Consider the following 13,239-nt stretch of genomic DNA (forward strand, 5'->3'; position numbering starts at 1 on the left):
AATCTCTGCAGCAAAACTGTTTGCAAAATGCATGTTATGACTGTATATGACATATTTTTCATTCTTCTCTGTCTATAATATCATGGGAAACCTGATAGTCATGTAAAGAAACAATAGAAGAGGACAAGCACATTTGTTTGCCATCCCTACGGCCTGCTGTTTTTACCATGTGACCATCCGCTACCTGATGCCTTTCTCTTAGTGGACATTTCAGCAGACTGACTCCAGAACAGCCAGTCAGCTGTAGCTTTCCAGTCCCGCCCTCTCCTCTTTCTATTTATATTCAGCCTAATTTCACTTCAGGCCTATTTTTTCCTCGCTGACAGCTCCCTCCTGTCACTTGTTGACCCTCTGCATATTCTTCCTCACACCCCTCCCATATCTGATGGCTGGGTTTTTGGAGTGTGGGTATGATTGACACCTTTATTATTATTTCTGCGTTTATTTGCAATCTCCTCCATGCTGTGTGGAGAGGGTTAGTGTCGGAGCCGGCTGGTTTGGCAGTGCCATACGAGGTGCGAGGCCCTTCTTTCACAGAGCTTATGGAGGAGTTGAGCCCCAGACAACTGGCTGTCAAACAGCTGAAGCGACAGTTCTTGGAGGCCCTGCAGGCCAACGACGCCCAAGAGGTCATGCAGATTCTGCACACTGGGAAGCTAGACATTGACACTGTGCTAGAGGTGGAGGACCCCAGCATGGTGCTGGCCTCATACAAACAAGGTACGGAGAAAGTAGGAAGAGATTGAGCCACATTTCACCTGCAGCAATACAATCAACGCTGATATACTGTATGTTTGTCAGACTATATCAAGCACTAAAGCCCTGAAATATTATCATGTGAGAATCCAGAATAAACCAGATTGTGAGACATAGTTTTAACAAAGCATTAAGTTAGAAAAATAGATTGTAAACACACTCTGTCGTTTTTCCAGTAGGTGGTGTTAAATCCCCATTCATCCTAAAACTGGACAAACACTCGACACTAGCTGGATTACAATAACATGCTCAGGCTCCTGGGGAACAATCAAAATTCAGTTTGTAAGAAGAAAAAAAAACATCCTTAATTAATGTTATTATTTCTAATGAAGTCCAACTATTTCAAACCAGTAAGACAAGAACAGAGGAAACGGCACAAACAGAAATCTGTGAAATAATCGCACAGTAACAGTTCTACATTTGACCGGAAATATTGTGTTCCTGTCGGGCCCCAGTAGTCACTGGGATCCTGAATGATTAAGTAGTTGTCTTATTTCCTACTGGCTCCCAGGCTACAAACTGGAGAGGTCCTGGGCGATGGGTATTCATGTAAGCGTGATGTACAATGCTGTGGAAACGGCACTGGTGCTTCTTCAAGAAGGTGCCGCCATCAACCGGACGCCCAATGGGAAGACGCCGCTGCATGTGGCCTGCGAGGTCTCCAACGGTGACTGTGTCGCCTTGCTCTTGGCTCACGGGGCAAAAGTCAACAGCCTGTCGCTGAGCGGACACACCCCCCTGCACTACTGCATCACCAGGGAGTCTGTGGACTGTGCCAAGCAGCTTATCCTCAAAGGTCAGCAGGGAAGGGTGAATGGGCATTAGCAGATAAATGAAAGTGATAATAACCATTGTTTGTTTCCCCATGGAGGTGCCAATGTTGATATGCCCAGCCAAAACAATGAGGACACACCTTTGCACACAGCAGCCCGATTCGGCATCGCAGAGCTGATCGCTCTCTACTTGGCCCACGGAGCGTCTGTGAATGCAGCCAACTCTCTCCAGGAGACGCCCCTGATGACTGTGTGCTTCTGGGCTTTTGACTCTAAAGAGCAAACCTACAGCCAGGATCATCATCTTGTCTGTCGCCTCTTGTTGGATCACCAGGCTGGTGAGTTTTTTTGGGACTTTTGTACTTATATTGACATTGTGTACCATCCATGGAATGCTTTGAGTCTTGTTTTCTACAACATTTTCCTTCTCTCCAAGATCCCAACCTCAGAGAAGAGGACAATAAAACGGCTCTTCACAAGGCAGCCTGGAACTGTGACCACGTCCTGATGCAGATGCTGCTGGAGGCCGGAGCTGACACCAGAGCCATGGACATCAATGGCTGTGCCCCTATTCAGTATGTCCTCAAAGTGACTGATGTCAGGCCCTTTGCCATACCCGAGCTCTGCTATCAGCTGCTGCTCAACCATAATGCAGCACGGATCTACCCGCCCCAGTTCCACAAGGTACAGAGATAGAGACCTGTGTTTTTAGAAAATATTTTGCACATTATGAAGCTGCAGATTCTTGTGCTGTAATAATAAAATGTTGTGTGTTGTTTTGTGCAGGTGTTGCAGACCTGCTACGACTACCCCGGAGCCGTGGAAATCATGATCAACTCTTATGAACGCATAAAGCCCACAAATAAGTGGAGAGCTGCCATTCCTGATGACTGCTACAAGGTAGTACAGTGATAAACGACATGATCAGTATGAAGTATGTGTTCAGTGAGTAAGATTAATATGACTCGCTTGGTTAAAAACTAAAAAACAAGGTAGGTCAGAGCCTAAGAAGCTGTGTAAAGAGATCAATTGTTTTGTTTTGAAAGGTGGGGTTTTATAAATGATTTACAATCCGGATAAGATGTCAAATCTTTACCTGTTTTTCTTTCGCTCACTCAGCGACACAAAGACTTCTACGACTCTTTGTTTGCTGTTTGCACCAACTCTCCCCGGAGCCTGCTTCACCTGACCAGATGTGCCATCAGAGCCAGCCTGGGTGGGTTCTGCCACAGAGGTGTGCCACAGCTGCCTCTGCCATCGCCCATGAAGCAATATTTACAACTGGAACCTGAGGGGATACTGTACTGATGAAAGCCTGTCACCTGACAGTTTCAATAGAAACATTCACTTCCTGTCTGCTGACTGGACAGTGAAAAGCCTGCTAATTGGAGCTGGTACTAACGGGTGTCTCTTTTATATTTTTGCTCATCATTCCGAGAGGATTTTTTCTGGAACATACAGAAATCCCTCTTTGGCAGTACAGAAGAAACAACATGCAACTTGTCTTTGCTGGAGTAGAACTTTAATCACATGACCACCATTGAAACTGATTTAAAGATGGTGGTTTAAGGCTGCACATGAGAGAATTGATTCACTATTCATCCAGACATGCACAGAGATTTGAGGGACAGATGAGGAAATAGCAATCCACTGATACAAATTGTTGTGCTAATTACTAATAATCATTTATAGTGATGGACAAGTGAGAATTTTTGTCCATTGGGTCACATGGAAGCACCGTCAATCTCCACAACTTCTCTTTCTGTAATCCTTCCATTATGTATATCGTTCACATTCTACAGTGGAGGTACTGGTTCCTTTGACGGTGGCATGAGTGTCAGTAAATACAATTAGTCTTGTCTCTCTATCACAGTGTTGCCACATACTTCAGAGGATCCATATCTACCTGGCAACCAGCCTTAATGCTGACTCTCGGGCTAATGCTCTCGCGATACCCCTTTCTTTGCTGTACAAACACTTGACAAAGCCCTCCACCACGAGTGCTTGTATCTTCCAGTCGACTGCACATGAAGTCACGTATATGGGACCGTTTTTGTCAGCCAGAAATAAAGTAAATACTTCTCTCAACTCTCTCTAAACAGAGGCCACTCTGCAAAAACAGTGCTGGTAACTTAAAGATGCTGAATTTGATATTCGGAGCATTGACAGCAAACACCTTTTTGCTATGTGAAGATGTAGTGGAGTAATGTCTACCTGAGCACAGAATGAAGTCGCTCTCCTTCCGTGTGTGTGTGTGTGTGTGTGTGTTGTTAAACCGAGCTTCTCTGTTCTTTGTTGACATGTGTGTGTTATTTGTAGTGCATGTTGGTACATGTGAGCGTGCTCCACTGGTTAGCTCACGGTTGCTGCTCTGCACTGCTTTCCTACTGCGGTTAGAGCTAATAACGCCATCCTGACTCACTGTGTCATCGTGGAAGAATAGTGCACACATTTCTGTTCCCCCCCGACAGGTAAACACAGTTCGCTCTGTCAGCACTGTTGCCTTTGTGCAGTGTTTGTTGCAAGCTGCCGGCTCAGCCTTCGTCATGTCGTGAACCACGTGGAGGCTCTAGATATGCTCTGAGTTTGGTATAGAGAACCTTTAATACCCTTGTCAAGTTTTATAAGAATCTCCACCAACTCAACACAAACTTTTTTTTTTTCCATCCCGACTTCTAGATTAAAGGAAAACCACTAAAGTACTTTAAAAAGTCTCAGGTAAACCTTACATTGTGACCTGCGCCAATCAGCCCATTCACAACAGCATGCTGTAATGGTGTGAGCATCTCGGCCTATTTCATCAAGGTGTAAAGTCTAATTTGACATGGGGAGATAATATCGGTGTCTATTAGAGGAAAGCACTCATGCGGCTGAGGCTGCTGCCTGGAGAGGGAAGCCCTGCTGATCTATTGTATGGTGTTTTTGTTGAAGAGGAGAATGGGGAGAAATGAACTGGAAGCATAAGATGAAGGCTGAATTAGGATGGGAGAAAGGAACCGGAGCTTTTTCTTCCTCTCCAATGATACAGTGCACACATGGCAGACATACATTTTAGATTGTCACTATAAAGGAATAACTAAGACAAAGATATCTTTTTTTTTTCCTTTGGAGAATGATAGGAATTGAATTTCCAGTTTCCACATTCTTTCAACAATCCGGGTAAATGGAGGCCAGTGTCATATCAGTGACCTCACCATTTTACAACAGTTGCTTGTTCTTTTGATGTGCCAGTGTTATTATTACCAAACCTATGGCAGTCCATAGGTCATATATGTAAACCGGTGTGGCTGAGCTCTGTCGGTCGGCATGTGTACCAGACACCTTCTGTGGAGGGAACATTGTCTGGATGACTGAAGGGTCAGGCCTGGTTGCCTGTACTCTTAAAATAGACCAGTAAAAGTCAGGCAGAGAGAGCCTATATTCTTAAATCATGTTTTAATAATAAAATAATACATAACAGGAAGTGGGAAATTGGCTTTTAACTTAACTTGAACGCAGTGGTGATTCTGACATTGCAGTGATCTCTTTGCTCTTATCTTTGAGAACGAGCTTGCATAATGCTGTGTTTGTAATCATACCGGAATGAACTGGAAAACAGGATTCAGAGAGACAAGCAGAGAAAAGGCACAAAACCAGAGTAGAGTGTGGCATGTGGGCACACTAATGACGGGGCAGGACCGCCTGTTCTCAAACCCCTATTGGCAGCTGGTCACGGAAAAAGCCACTGGACTGTGGCCGAGATGGTGACACACAAACAGAGCAAAGTTTCCGAAAAACAAACTGTGGGGAGAGAAGAGGGGAGTCAGGGGGACAATGAGCATGCAACAACTTCCAGCGACGTTGTTGCACAGAGCAGTGGCACACAATGCTGCGTACTTTACACACTATAAACAGCAGAATCTCCAGTCAGTTGAGAAGTGAGATTTTTATTTCCTATATTCACTGGTTTTTCCACTGTGGCGACACGGTACAGAGCGGCGTCTATACGGTATCAAATGCAAAGTGTCTGTTGGTGCAGACAGCTTACAAATCAAAAAAATCTGAAGTTAGTGACTTCATATTTGAATCAACAAGGTCTCAAGGCAATTCTAAATGCTACAAACTTGGCAAAGAAATAATTGGGAAGTACAGTGTATTTGACCGCTAATGGGGACATGGAATATGTGTAATTGTTAGATACAGATAAGGCAATAGCTGTTCGATCAATACATATTGCATACAGCGTTAACTTTATGTGTATGTGTCATCCCAGCAAGCTCAAATACAGTTCTTCTCTGTAGATCAACATTTAACCCACAGACCTTCACACCCTTTAAAGTAAGTCATTTAAAAGTACAACACATGCATCATTACGCAGCACTTGCTATTATCAAATGAATAGTGCAGTTCTAGACAGTTGCTCTTTGAAAACACTGAAAACTTTCTTGTATAAAGTTTAAAAAGTGTGTGTTTCAGTTCTGTTTCAACAAGAGGAGAATTTCTATTGTGGAGGTCATGGTTCATTTGGCAGTTTTACATTTCAAATATTCACAGTTCAACCATATATATATTCATTTAAAATATGTTGCAATACTATGTTTTAGCCATTAACCTTCTCCAGAAAGGCGCACACTATTTTGCCATGTGGAACTCAACATCCACCAATCATGTTACCATCACACATAAAAGAAGCTAAAAGACTGAAATGGAACAATTGACTTTACATTGATGTGATTTTAGAACCAGTGCAAATTCTGCTCATTGTGTCTCTGAAATGCTGTACTTGTATTTGAACTAAGCCACAATGAAATGCTGTAGTGAGTCTGTGTGAATCAATGCTGGAAGTTATGAAGGACTGAAACGCTTACGTGTACAAAAGTGGAGGAACAGACTTTGCTCCTTTTGTGCTAATGCTGAGGTCGCTGAATGTTTTCCTATTCTCCTTAACTCAACTGACCCCGCTGCAGCTGGCTTTGGATGGGTTTTTCTAGGCCTTGATAATTATTTAATCGAATGCACTTCCTTACGTCTTATGATTGTGCAATGATCTGCTTTGAAAGACAAAAAATGGACAAAAACACAAACAGCTTACTTACAAAGTGCAACTGGGTTATTGTAACTGAAAGGTGAGTGTGGCAAAAGAAGATTAATACTTGTTTCCATTGCCATTAGCAGCCCATAATCATCGTGCAATTACATTAAAATGCTTTGAGGCTGGTAGTAATAGTTCAGTCAGTTATTTCAGTGCATTTATCTGGTTCTTGACACCAACAACGACCGTTTCCCTGCATCGAGGCTTCTCTCTGTGAGAAATGAATCCACATTCCGCGTACACAAGTCCAGGTCCAGTAGCATGCTGAAAGCCTTTGGTGCCTTTCCCCCACTTACAGTCCAAGTTTGTCCAATTTCCTCCAACATGGACCCTTTTCTTTTAAATTCTACGCTTCTTTAACTCAAACTATATAAGACGTCCGTCCACCATCACAGAGTCCCCTTGGAATTGCCCAGTCTCTTTGGATCCTTGCTGGGCATGCACCAGTCGTCAGCCTCGATGCTCGTCTGGTAATGCCGTAAGGCTGACTTGTTGAAAACAGGAAGTCTCTCCACTGACTCTGAGGACAACGCCTGTGATGCAGAACATAAGGCAACGTATTAGTCCGCATCCTTATCACACAGACACGTCTGCCCAGAGTGAGATCCAGTTCCCATACAAAGTTCACTCTGTGCTTGATTTACTGGTTTAAGTAGAGACAGCAAAGGTCTCCTGACATGGAACATGAGGTGATTTATAACTCACGACAAGACACACATTCGTTGCGCAAGGAATGTTTTACAAAGTCACTTTACATCTGCTACCACTCAGTCAGTCCAGGCTGTGTTGTTGACAGTACCGGTACATGCATATTTGAACTCTACACCAACTCGGCGTTTGAAGGTTATTTTTGACGTGTGTTTTGGAGGTGGTGGAGTTCTCACCTTCAGGTAGACGACAGCTGAGGTGCCGTAGCCCTCCATAGAGTAGAGCTGCAGGTCTCCCTGGAAGTACTTGGCATACAGACGAGAGATGGGCAGGCCGTAGCCGAAACCAGCCTGACGGTAAAAAAAAAGGGTCCCGTTTAAAACATAGTGTGGACACTGTGGAGGGTTTGTGTCGTAAACAGGTCTTCAGTTTAATCTGGACTACAATCCTCTTTGTAATAAACTAATTTGCAACATGCTCAGTTGTGTGAGTCTGTGATTGACTTTTAAATCCCAGTTTCAAATGCAAACACAAGTTTATAGTCTTGGTAGCACACCGTGTACCGACGAAGACACTCGTCAACACTGAAGACGGGTTCAGCCTCACCAGTGGTGCATTGCGAGAGTTGTCCTCGTGGACTGGACTCGGAGCCGTGGAGTACATGTAGCTGAACAGATGCTCAATCTTCCTCAGAGGGACTCCCCCTCCTCTGTCAGACATCTAAAAACGAAGGGGAGGTGTGTTCGATTTACAAGGGTCTCCTTCTTGTTCTGGCAGCAGCGAACTTGTCGCCTCTTCATCATTTACCATTTGGATGGAATCTAAGCAGTGTCATGCTTTGTGCATCAAGTCACGGGTTGGTTTTATTGTTATGCTAACAAGGTCCACATGGACATGTAGTATAGTTGATGGAAGTGTCTATCTTGACTCATCTACCTTGATAGTGAGATCCTCAGTTCCCAGGGAGACTCGCACTTTGATCGGGGGCAGCGTTAGGCTCATCTCGTGGGTCTCTACTGTCGCTCTCATGGCGTTCTGGCAGAGAAAGCGATGACAAAATGAGTGAGCGGACACACGGTGAGGAGTAACATCCGTCTGGTTTCCAGGCTTGTTTGGTACTGTACCTTGAAAAGCTCAAACAGCATATGGTACAGATGGGATGGCACGTAGACAATGTGGAGGGGCTGGTCGGGGTTCTTGGCTGTGAAAAAGATTTAGAATACTGATCATATGGATGGCACTATATTCAACTATGACACATCTGAAACCCAGACATCCTGACTGTAAAGCAGACCGGTGGGTGAATGCAGAGCTCTGGGACAAATGCCTGCTTTATAAAACAACACATTAACTCCGGCCAAGCGTGTACAGTTTGTATTCAAAGCTCTGGTACATGTTCTGCAAAAACTACCACGTGTATTGTAAAAACTACATATTCTATTCATGTATACAGTATAAGAGTCTTTTTTTATGCATGTAATCATACAACCCACTGTTTTTAATGTTATCCAACCCCAGCTGTATGAGCAATATATATATGAGGAACATGATAGAATGAAACCTTTTTTCTGGTCTATTTCTGTTGCGGTTCATCTGTAGATAATTGTTCAAAGTGAGGAATGTCTGATGCTGCATTAGCTCTTGGCAGACCCAGCTAACTGGACATTGACACAAAGGGTTTCACTTGAACCAACAAAGATTGGACGATAGGTTCAGGTTCAGAGCACAGCAGTGAAACTATCCTCTCACACAGACCATCCAGGTGAAACAACAAAGATACAGTATAGACAAGAGTAACTTTAAAAAAATGCAAAACAGGGAAATTGTGGTTGTTTTGTTGGACTTACAATTGACTTCTATGATCTCCATATCAGGAGAAGTCAGGTAATATTGCTCACAAAGCATCTTTGACATCTCATAGGCATCTAGAAAGTGAAACAAAAATAAAAAATGAATCATCTGCGGTTACTTTACACCGTGAGAGATGGAGAACAATATTAGAGGATATTATGGTTTCCATCTTTGAAGCAGTTTACACTAACAGGCATAATATACTACACTATACTATACTATACTATACTATACCATACGCCAAACAGAAATAGACAGCTCCAATTTAATACGAGGGTCTATTCACTTCCCACCTTGTGTAGCCTACTGACTCTAAAAATATCAAATCATAAAAGGTCAAACAGTCATGAATAAAAGACAACACATCCAGCGTGTGTGTGTGTGTGTGTGTGTGTGTGTGTGTGTGTGTGTGTGTGTGTGTGCGTGTATGTATAGACAGCAGTATTGGAGCTGAGGGAAATCATTCATTACCTTTTATTACCTCCACAACGTCACAGCTGGGGTCGATGCTGCCAATATGTTTCGGATGGGCTGGGTTCACACTGCCGTCAAAGATTAATGCTACAGGGCAAAATGCAATAAATGTGTGTGTGACTTCAAAATACGTATCGACACAATTCACTGTCCCTAGATGTTGTGAATATGAAGTCAAATATGAAGCACATGTCCAGTTTGAGTGAGGTTGGGTGTCTTTTCTACAGCGTTAAAATCGTACAAATGAGATCGGACACAATCACACAAAAAAAGCACAAAATGCGCTGTGACATTTCAAACTGCTCGTAAACATTATCGGCACTTTATTGCGTTTGATTTAAGGACACGAGCTTCGAGTGTGAGCAACCGTGTTGATTAACTCACAGTCAATGACAGAGTGCTATACTGACTGTGCTGGTTCATGAGCATGCGCGTGGAGATGCGGCTCATGTAGAAGCGGTCCAGGAAGTACTGGACGTTCTGGTTGGTGACGGGGTCCACGCCGAAGGCGTCCTTGTACTCCACCACACCCTGAGCCATGGTGGGCACCACGTTGTTGTGCCGGTTACGGACGTTCACCAGAGTCTGCGTGAAGCTGAGGGCGAAGACACGACGGTCGTTTGAGTCTTTGAGGGGTTGTTAGCGTACCGGGTTTGTTAGTATACCTACACATCAGTGAGAATGGCATGTGAGTTCACCCAGCTGCTCTGATTTTTTAATTGAATGCCTTTAAAGTTGACAGAAGCAACATGTATGCACCAGAAAGCGTCTGTAAATGACTTACTTTGTCAGGACGTCCTTATCATCCGGATCCTTCTCGAAGAAATCTACAATCTCCAACAAACTCTGGGAATACCTGGCGGACACAAAATAATGGATTTTACAAGAAATATACAGAAACAAACTCAACTAGTTGTTTTACTGTAAATCAAAATGGTGATTCGGCTACATTCATGTGAAAGCATGGTAAAAAAAAAAAAAGGATCTTAACCAGTTAAACAGCGGCGTAATTAGGCGTTGAGCATTTCCACATGATGAGAATAACACCGTCCTCTTTAAATACCAGATGCTTGTTTTATCACAGAATGCATCTGGAGGCCAGCGGACGCAGACGTGCTGAGCTCAGCGAGTCACACTCTCAGTGGAGGGACTGGGTGAAAGGTGAACAGCAGTGTGGTTTGTCCCTCCACTGACCTTCAGCTCTCGCACTTTGGACTGTGTCCCATCACTCCAACAGATCTTGAAATAACCTTTTTGGAGGCTTTGCATTTTGACAAGCTTGATTGAAAATATCAAGGCCGTGACAGCAGAGAAAAGAGAAGCGAAAGCCAGAGTGTAGGTGTTCTTATGTAAAGGGTGGGGATTATGCTAATTGTTACCGTGTCTGAACACAACTTGTGCGAACACACTCAACACGCGAGGGTAACGTCTGCAGGAGAATACCGTGTCCTGTCAGGAAGGAGCAACTATGACGTAAAATCTAACTCCAAGTGAAAAAAGGATTACAGCTATCCTGCTATACAATGTTGTACTTCTCCTGCACATGCACACCTGTACTTGGCTGCACCCTCTGTGTTCACAACCTTATTCTTATTTACAGTGTACCTTGAATTAGGGTGTGTGCACACAGATTAACACTCGCCGACATAACTTTAACTGTGTGTGAGGGTTTTGTGACCACAAACAAATGCTGCCATGCACCAAGTGGTATGCAGATCCTTCAAAATTCAAAAATCGGTGCTGCATCTTTATGATACAACCGAATATATTATGGTATATTACATAGGAATAGCATACCAACATGACCGCCGGTGCATTAGTCTGTCTGTTCAAATATATGCTTCCAAGATCAACGGCGTCCAGCGAGCGGGTGCACAGAAAACATGACGGTGAGGAAGGAGGCAATCGGCGGCAATGTTTTCATAGCTGCGAGCGTGTGACGAGGTGGATTTACCAAAACTAAAGGAGGACAAATTGCATGACTGGATCTGTTGATGCGTTGACAAATAATAAGGACAGGGTTTTCAATAACACAGACACTACTGTTGCATAACTATCTCCTGCTGAAACAAGTACAATTTTTTACCCTGGTATAGCCTGGGAACCCTGACAAATAAATAACAACAGACATGCAATAGGACTCTCATGCTACAGTTCCTCTGAACCTTATTGTGATGTGCAGGAAGAGTTGTTTATTTTATCCCACCAGCTGATGAGGAGCTTTAGGGACGGAGTGCCCAGGAGCTTGTCGGGGAGGAAATCTATTTCCTTCATGATGTTGGCCAGTCTGACAGGAAGCTCCTGCCGCAGGAACACAAAAGAGGTCTTCTCACATGCATTGGCCGAGCCTGCAGACACGTGAGGGGACAGAGAGAGACACTGAGCAAACATCCAATCAAATAAATAACACAGCAACCTTTCCCAAACATCAACATGGAAATGACATCCAGGATTTTTTTTTTTGTGGACTGGATCTGTCCTTGGGAGGAGGAACCAGCAGCAGTATGTGTATTCTTTCTTTTTTTTTGCAGAGGGAACAGCATCAAACCGGTCAAATAATCCGTCAAAGACCAGCTGTCAGGGGGTTGTGCAACTGCCCCGCGAGTGTGCTAAAGAATGATATAACATGCAAACAGTGTCCGACTGAATCGATACTCCTCGAAACACTTACCGAAGTCAATAAATTGCTTCATAGACAATGGAGAGGGGGAGAACTTCGCAAACCTCTCCACTTGCTTTGGTATCCCTGAGACGGAGCTGCTTTTCAGCAGAAGCTGAGCAAACTTCATTTTTCCTGTCTTTTTACGGCCAGTCCGTCCGTGTTTTAGGGGATAATCGGTCGCTCCAGTTTGTGGACCGTCAGCCAGAGTCTCAGATGCTGGTTACGAGTTCCCCATCATTGTTTACGTTTTGTTTCTCGAGCAGCGTCCTTGCCTCCCGACAAACTGATCGTGTGCCCTTCAAATGCAACTGGCAACAGTGTGCTGGTGGTGTTGTTGTTGTTGGGCGGGAGGTAGGGGGGGATTTGACGTGGCAAGCAACCAATGGGCGCCTGGATTTGGAGCACGTGGTGGAGGAAGTGGAAAGGGAACAGGAAAGGGTTCGTTTTTCAATCATTTTGTCACCAGTGTGTGACTGGAAAGCACGAACCGTAGTGACCATTATCTAGTCGTGTGAAAAATAAACGTAAGTGGGAGAAAATCAAGGAAGAGAGTAATAAAAGGTCCGTATTAACGCGGCCGCCATCGCTAAGAAAAAAACAAAGAGAAAGGCAGCGCCATGGAGGAACAATGAATGTGAAAAACAGAAACAGGAGATTTAGCTTAATGGGAGGGAAGAAGAGGCAGACACAACAAAACATGGAAGACGAAGAGCTGAAGGTCCCATTTAGTTTTGAGTTAAAAAGCAGTTACAACTGAATATGTATTAAAGGAAGATTTTTCAATTACTCCTCATACTTTGATAATGTAAATGTAGTAAAAGCTTATATCACTATCTTTTTTTTTGATTTGGAAAGAGATAATGCTCTCTGGAAAGTCATTGGGCAGTGGTAGAGCATGTAATTGGGTCTTCAATGTGTTTTGTTGCTTGCCAAGACAGAAGTAAGGAGAAAGTTGAGCATCTCTGCAAAATATATACTGGCCACCAATGAGATCTGTCTTTGAC

General features: G+C 43.8%; 2 protein-coding genes across 2 annotated transcripts; one reads left to right on the forward strand and one right to left on the reverse strand.

The window, feature by feature from the left end:
- The first annotated feature begins 480 nt into the window (after nucleotides 1-480).
- Nucleotides 481-4,496, forward strand: asb4 (ankyrin repeat and SOCS box containing 4). The gene is made up of 6 exons (XM_079287455.1): nucleotides 481-720; nucleotides 1,253-1,552; nucleotides 1,628-1,867; nucleotides 1,966-2,213; nucleotides 2,316-2,429; nucleotides 2,649-4,496. The coding sequence occupies exons 1-6, from the start codon at nucleotides 543-545 to the stop codon at nucleotides 2,835-2,837; spliced, it is 1,269 nt and encodes a 422-aa protein (XP_079143581.1). The 5' UTR covers nucleotides 481-542; the 3' UTR covers nucleotides 2,838-4,496.
- A 943-nt stretch (nucleotides 4,497-5,439) lies between these two features.
- On the reverse strand, nucleotides 5,440-12,528 carry pdk4 (pyruvate dehydrogenase kinase, isozyme 4). The gene is made up of 11 exons (XM_079288047.1): nucleotides 12,245-12,528; nucleotides 11,780-11,921; nucleotides 10,358-10,429; nucleotides 9,984-10,168; nucleotides 9,571-9,660; nucleotides 9,096-9,173; nucleotides 8,373-8,449; nucleotides 8,185-8,283; nucleotides 7,855-7,968; nucleotides 7,485-7,598; nucleotides 5,440-7,133 (listed from the first exon to the last, which is right to left on the reverse strand). The coding sequence occupies exons 1-11, from the start codon at nucleotides 12,360-12,362 to the stop codon at nucleotides 6,990-6,992; spliced, it is 1,233 nt and encodes a 410-aa protein (XP_079144173.1). The 5' UTR covers nucleotides 12,363-12,528; the 3' UTR covers nucleotides 5,440-6,989.
- Between the last annotated feature and the right edge of the window lie 711 nt (nucleotides 12,529-13,239).

The sequence above is a fragment of the Melanostigma gelatinosum genome, assembly GCF_949748355.1.
Source record: "Melanostigma gelatinosum genome assembly, chromosome: 17".
Lineage (NCBI taxonomy): Eukaryota > Metazoa > Chordata > Actinopteri > Perciformes > Zoarcidae > Melanostigma > Melanostigma gelatinosum.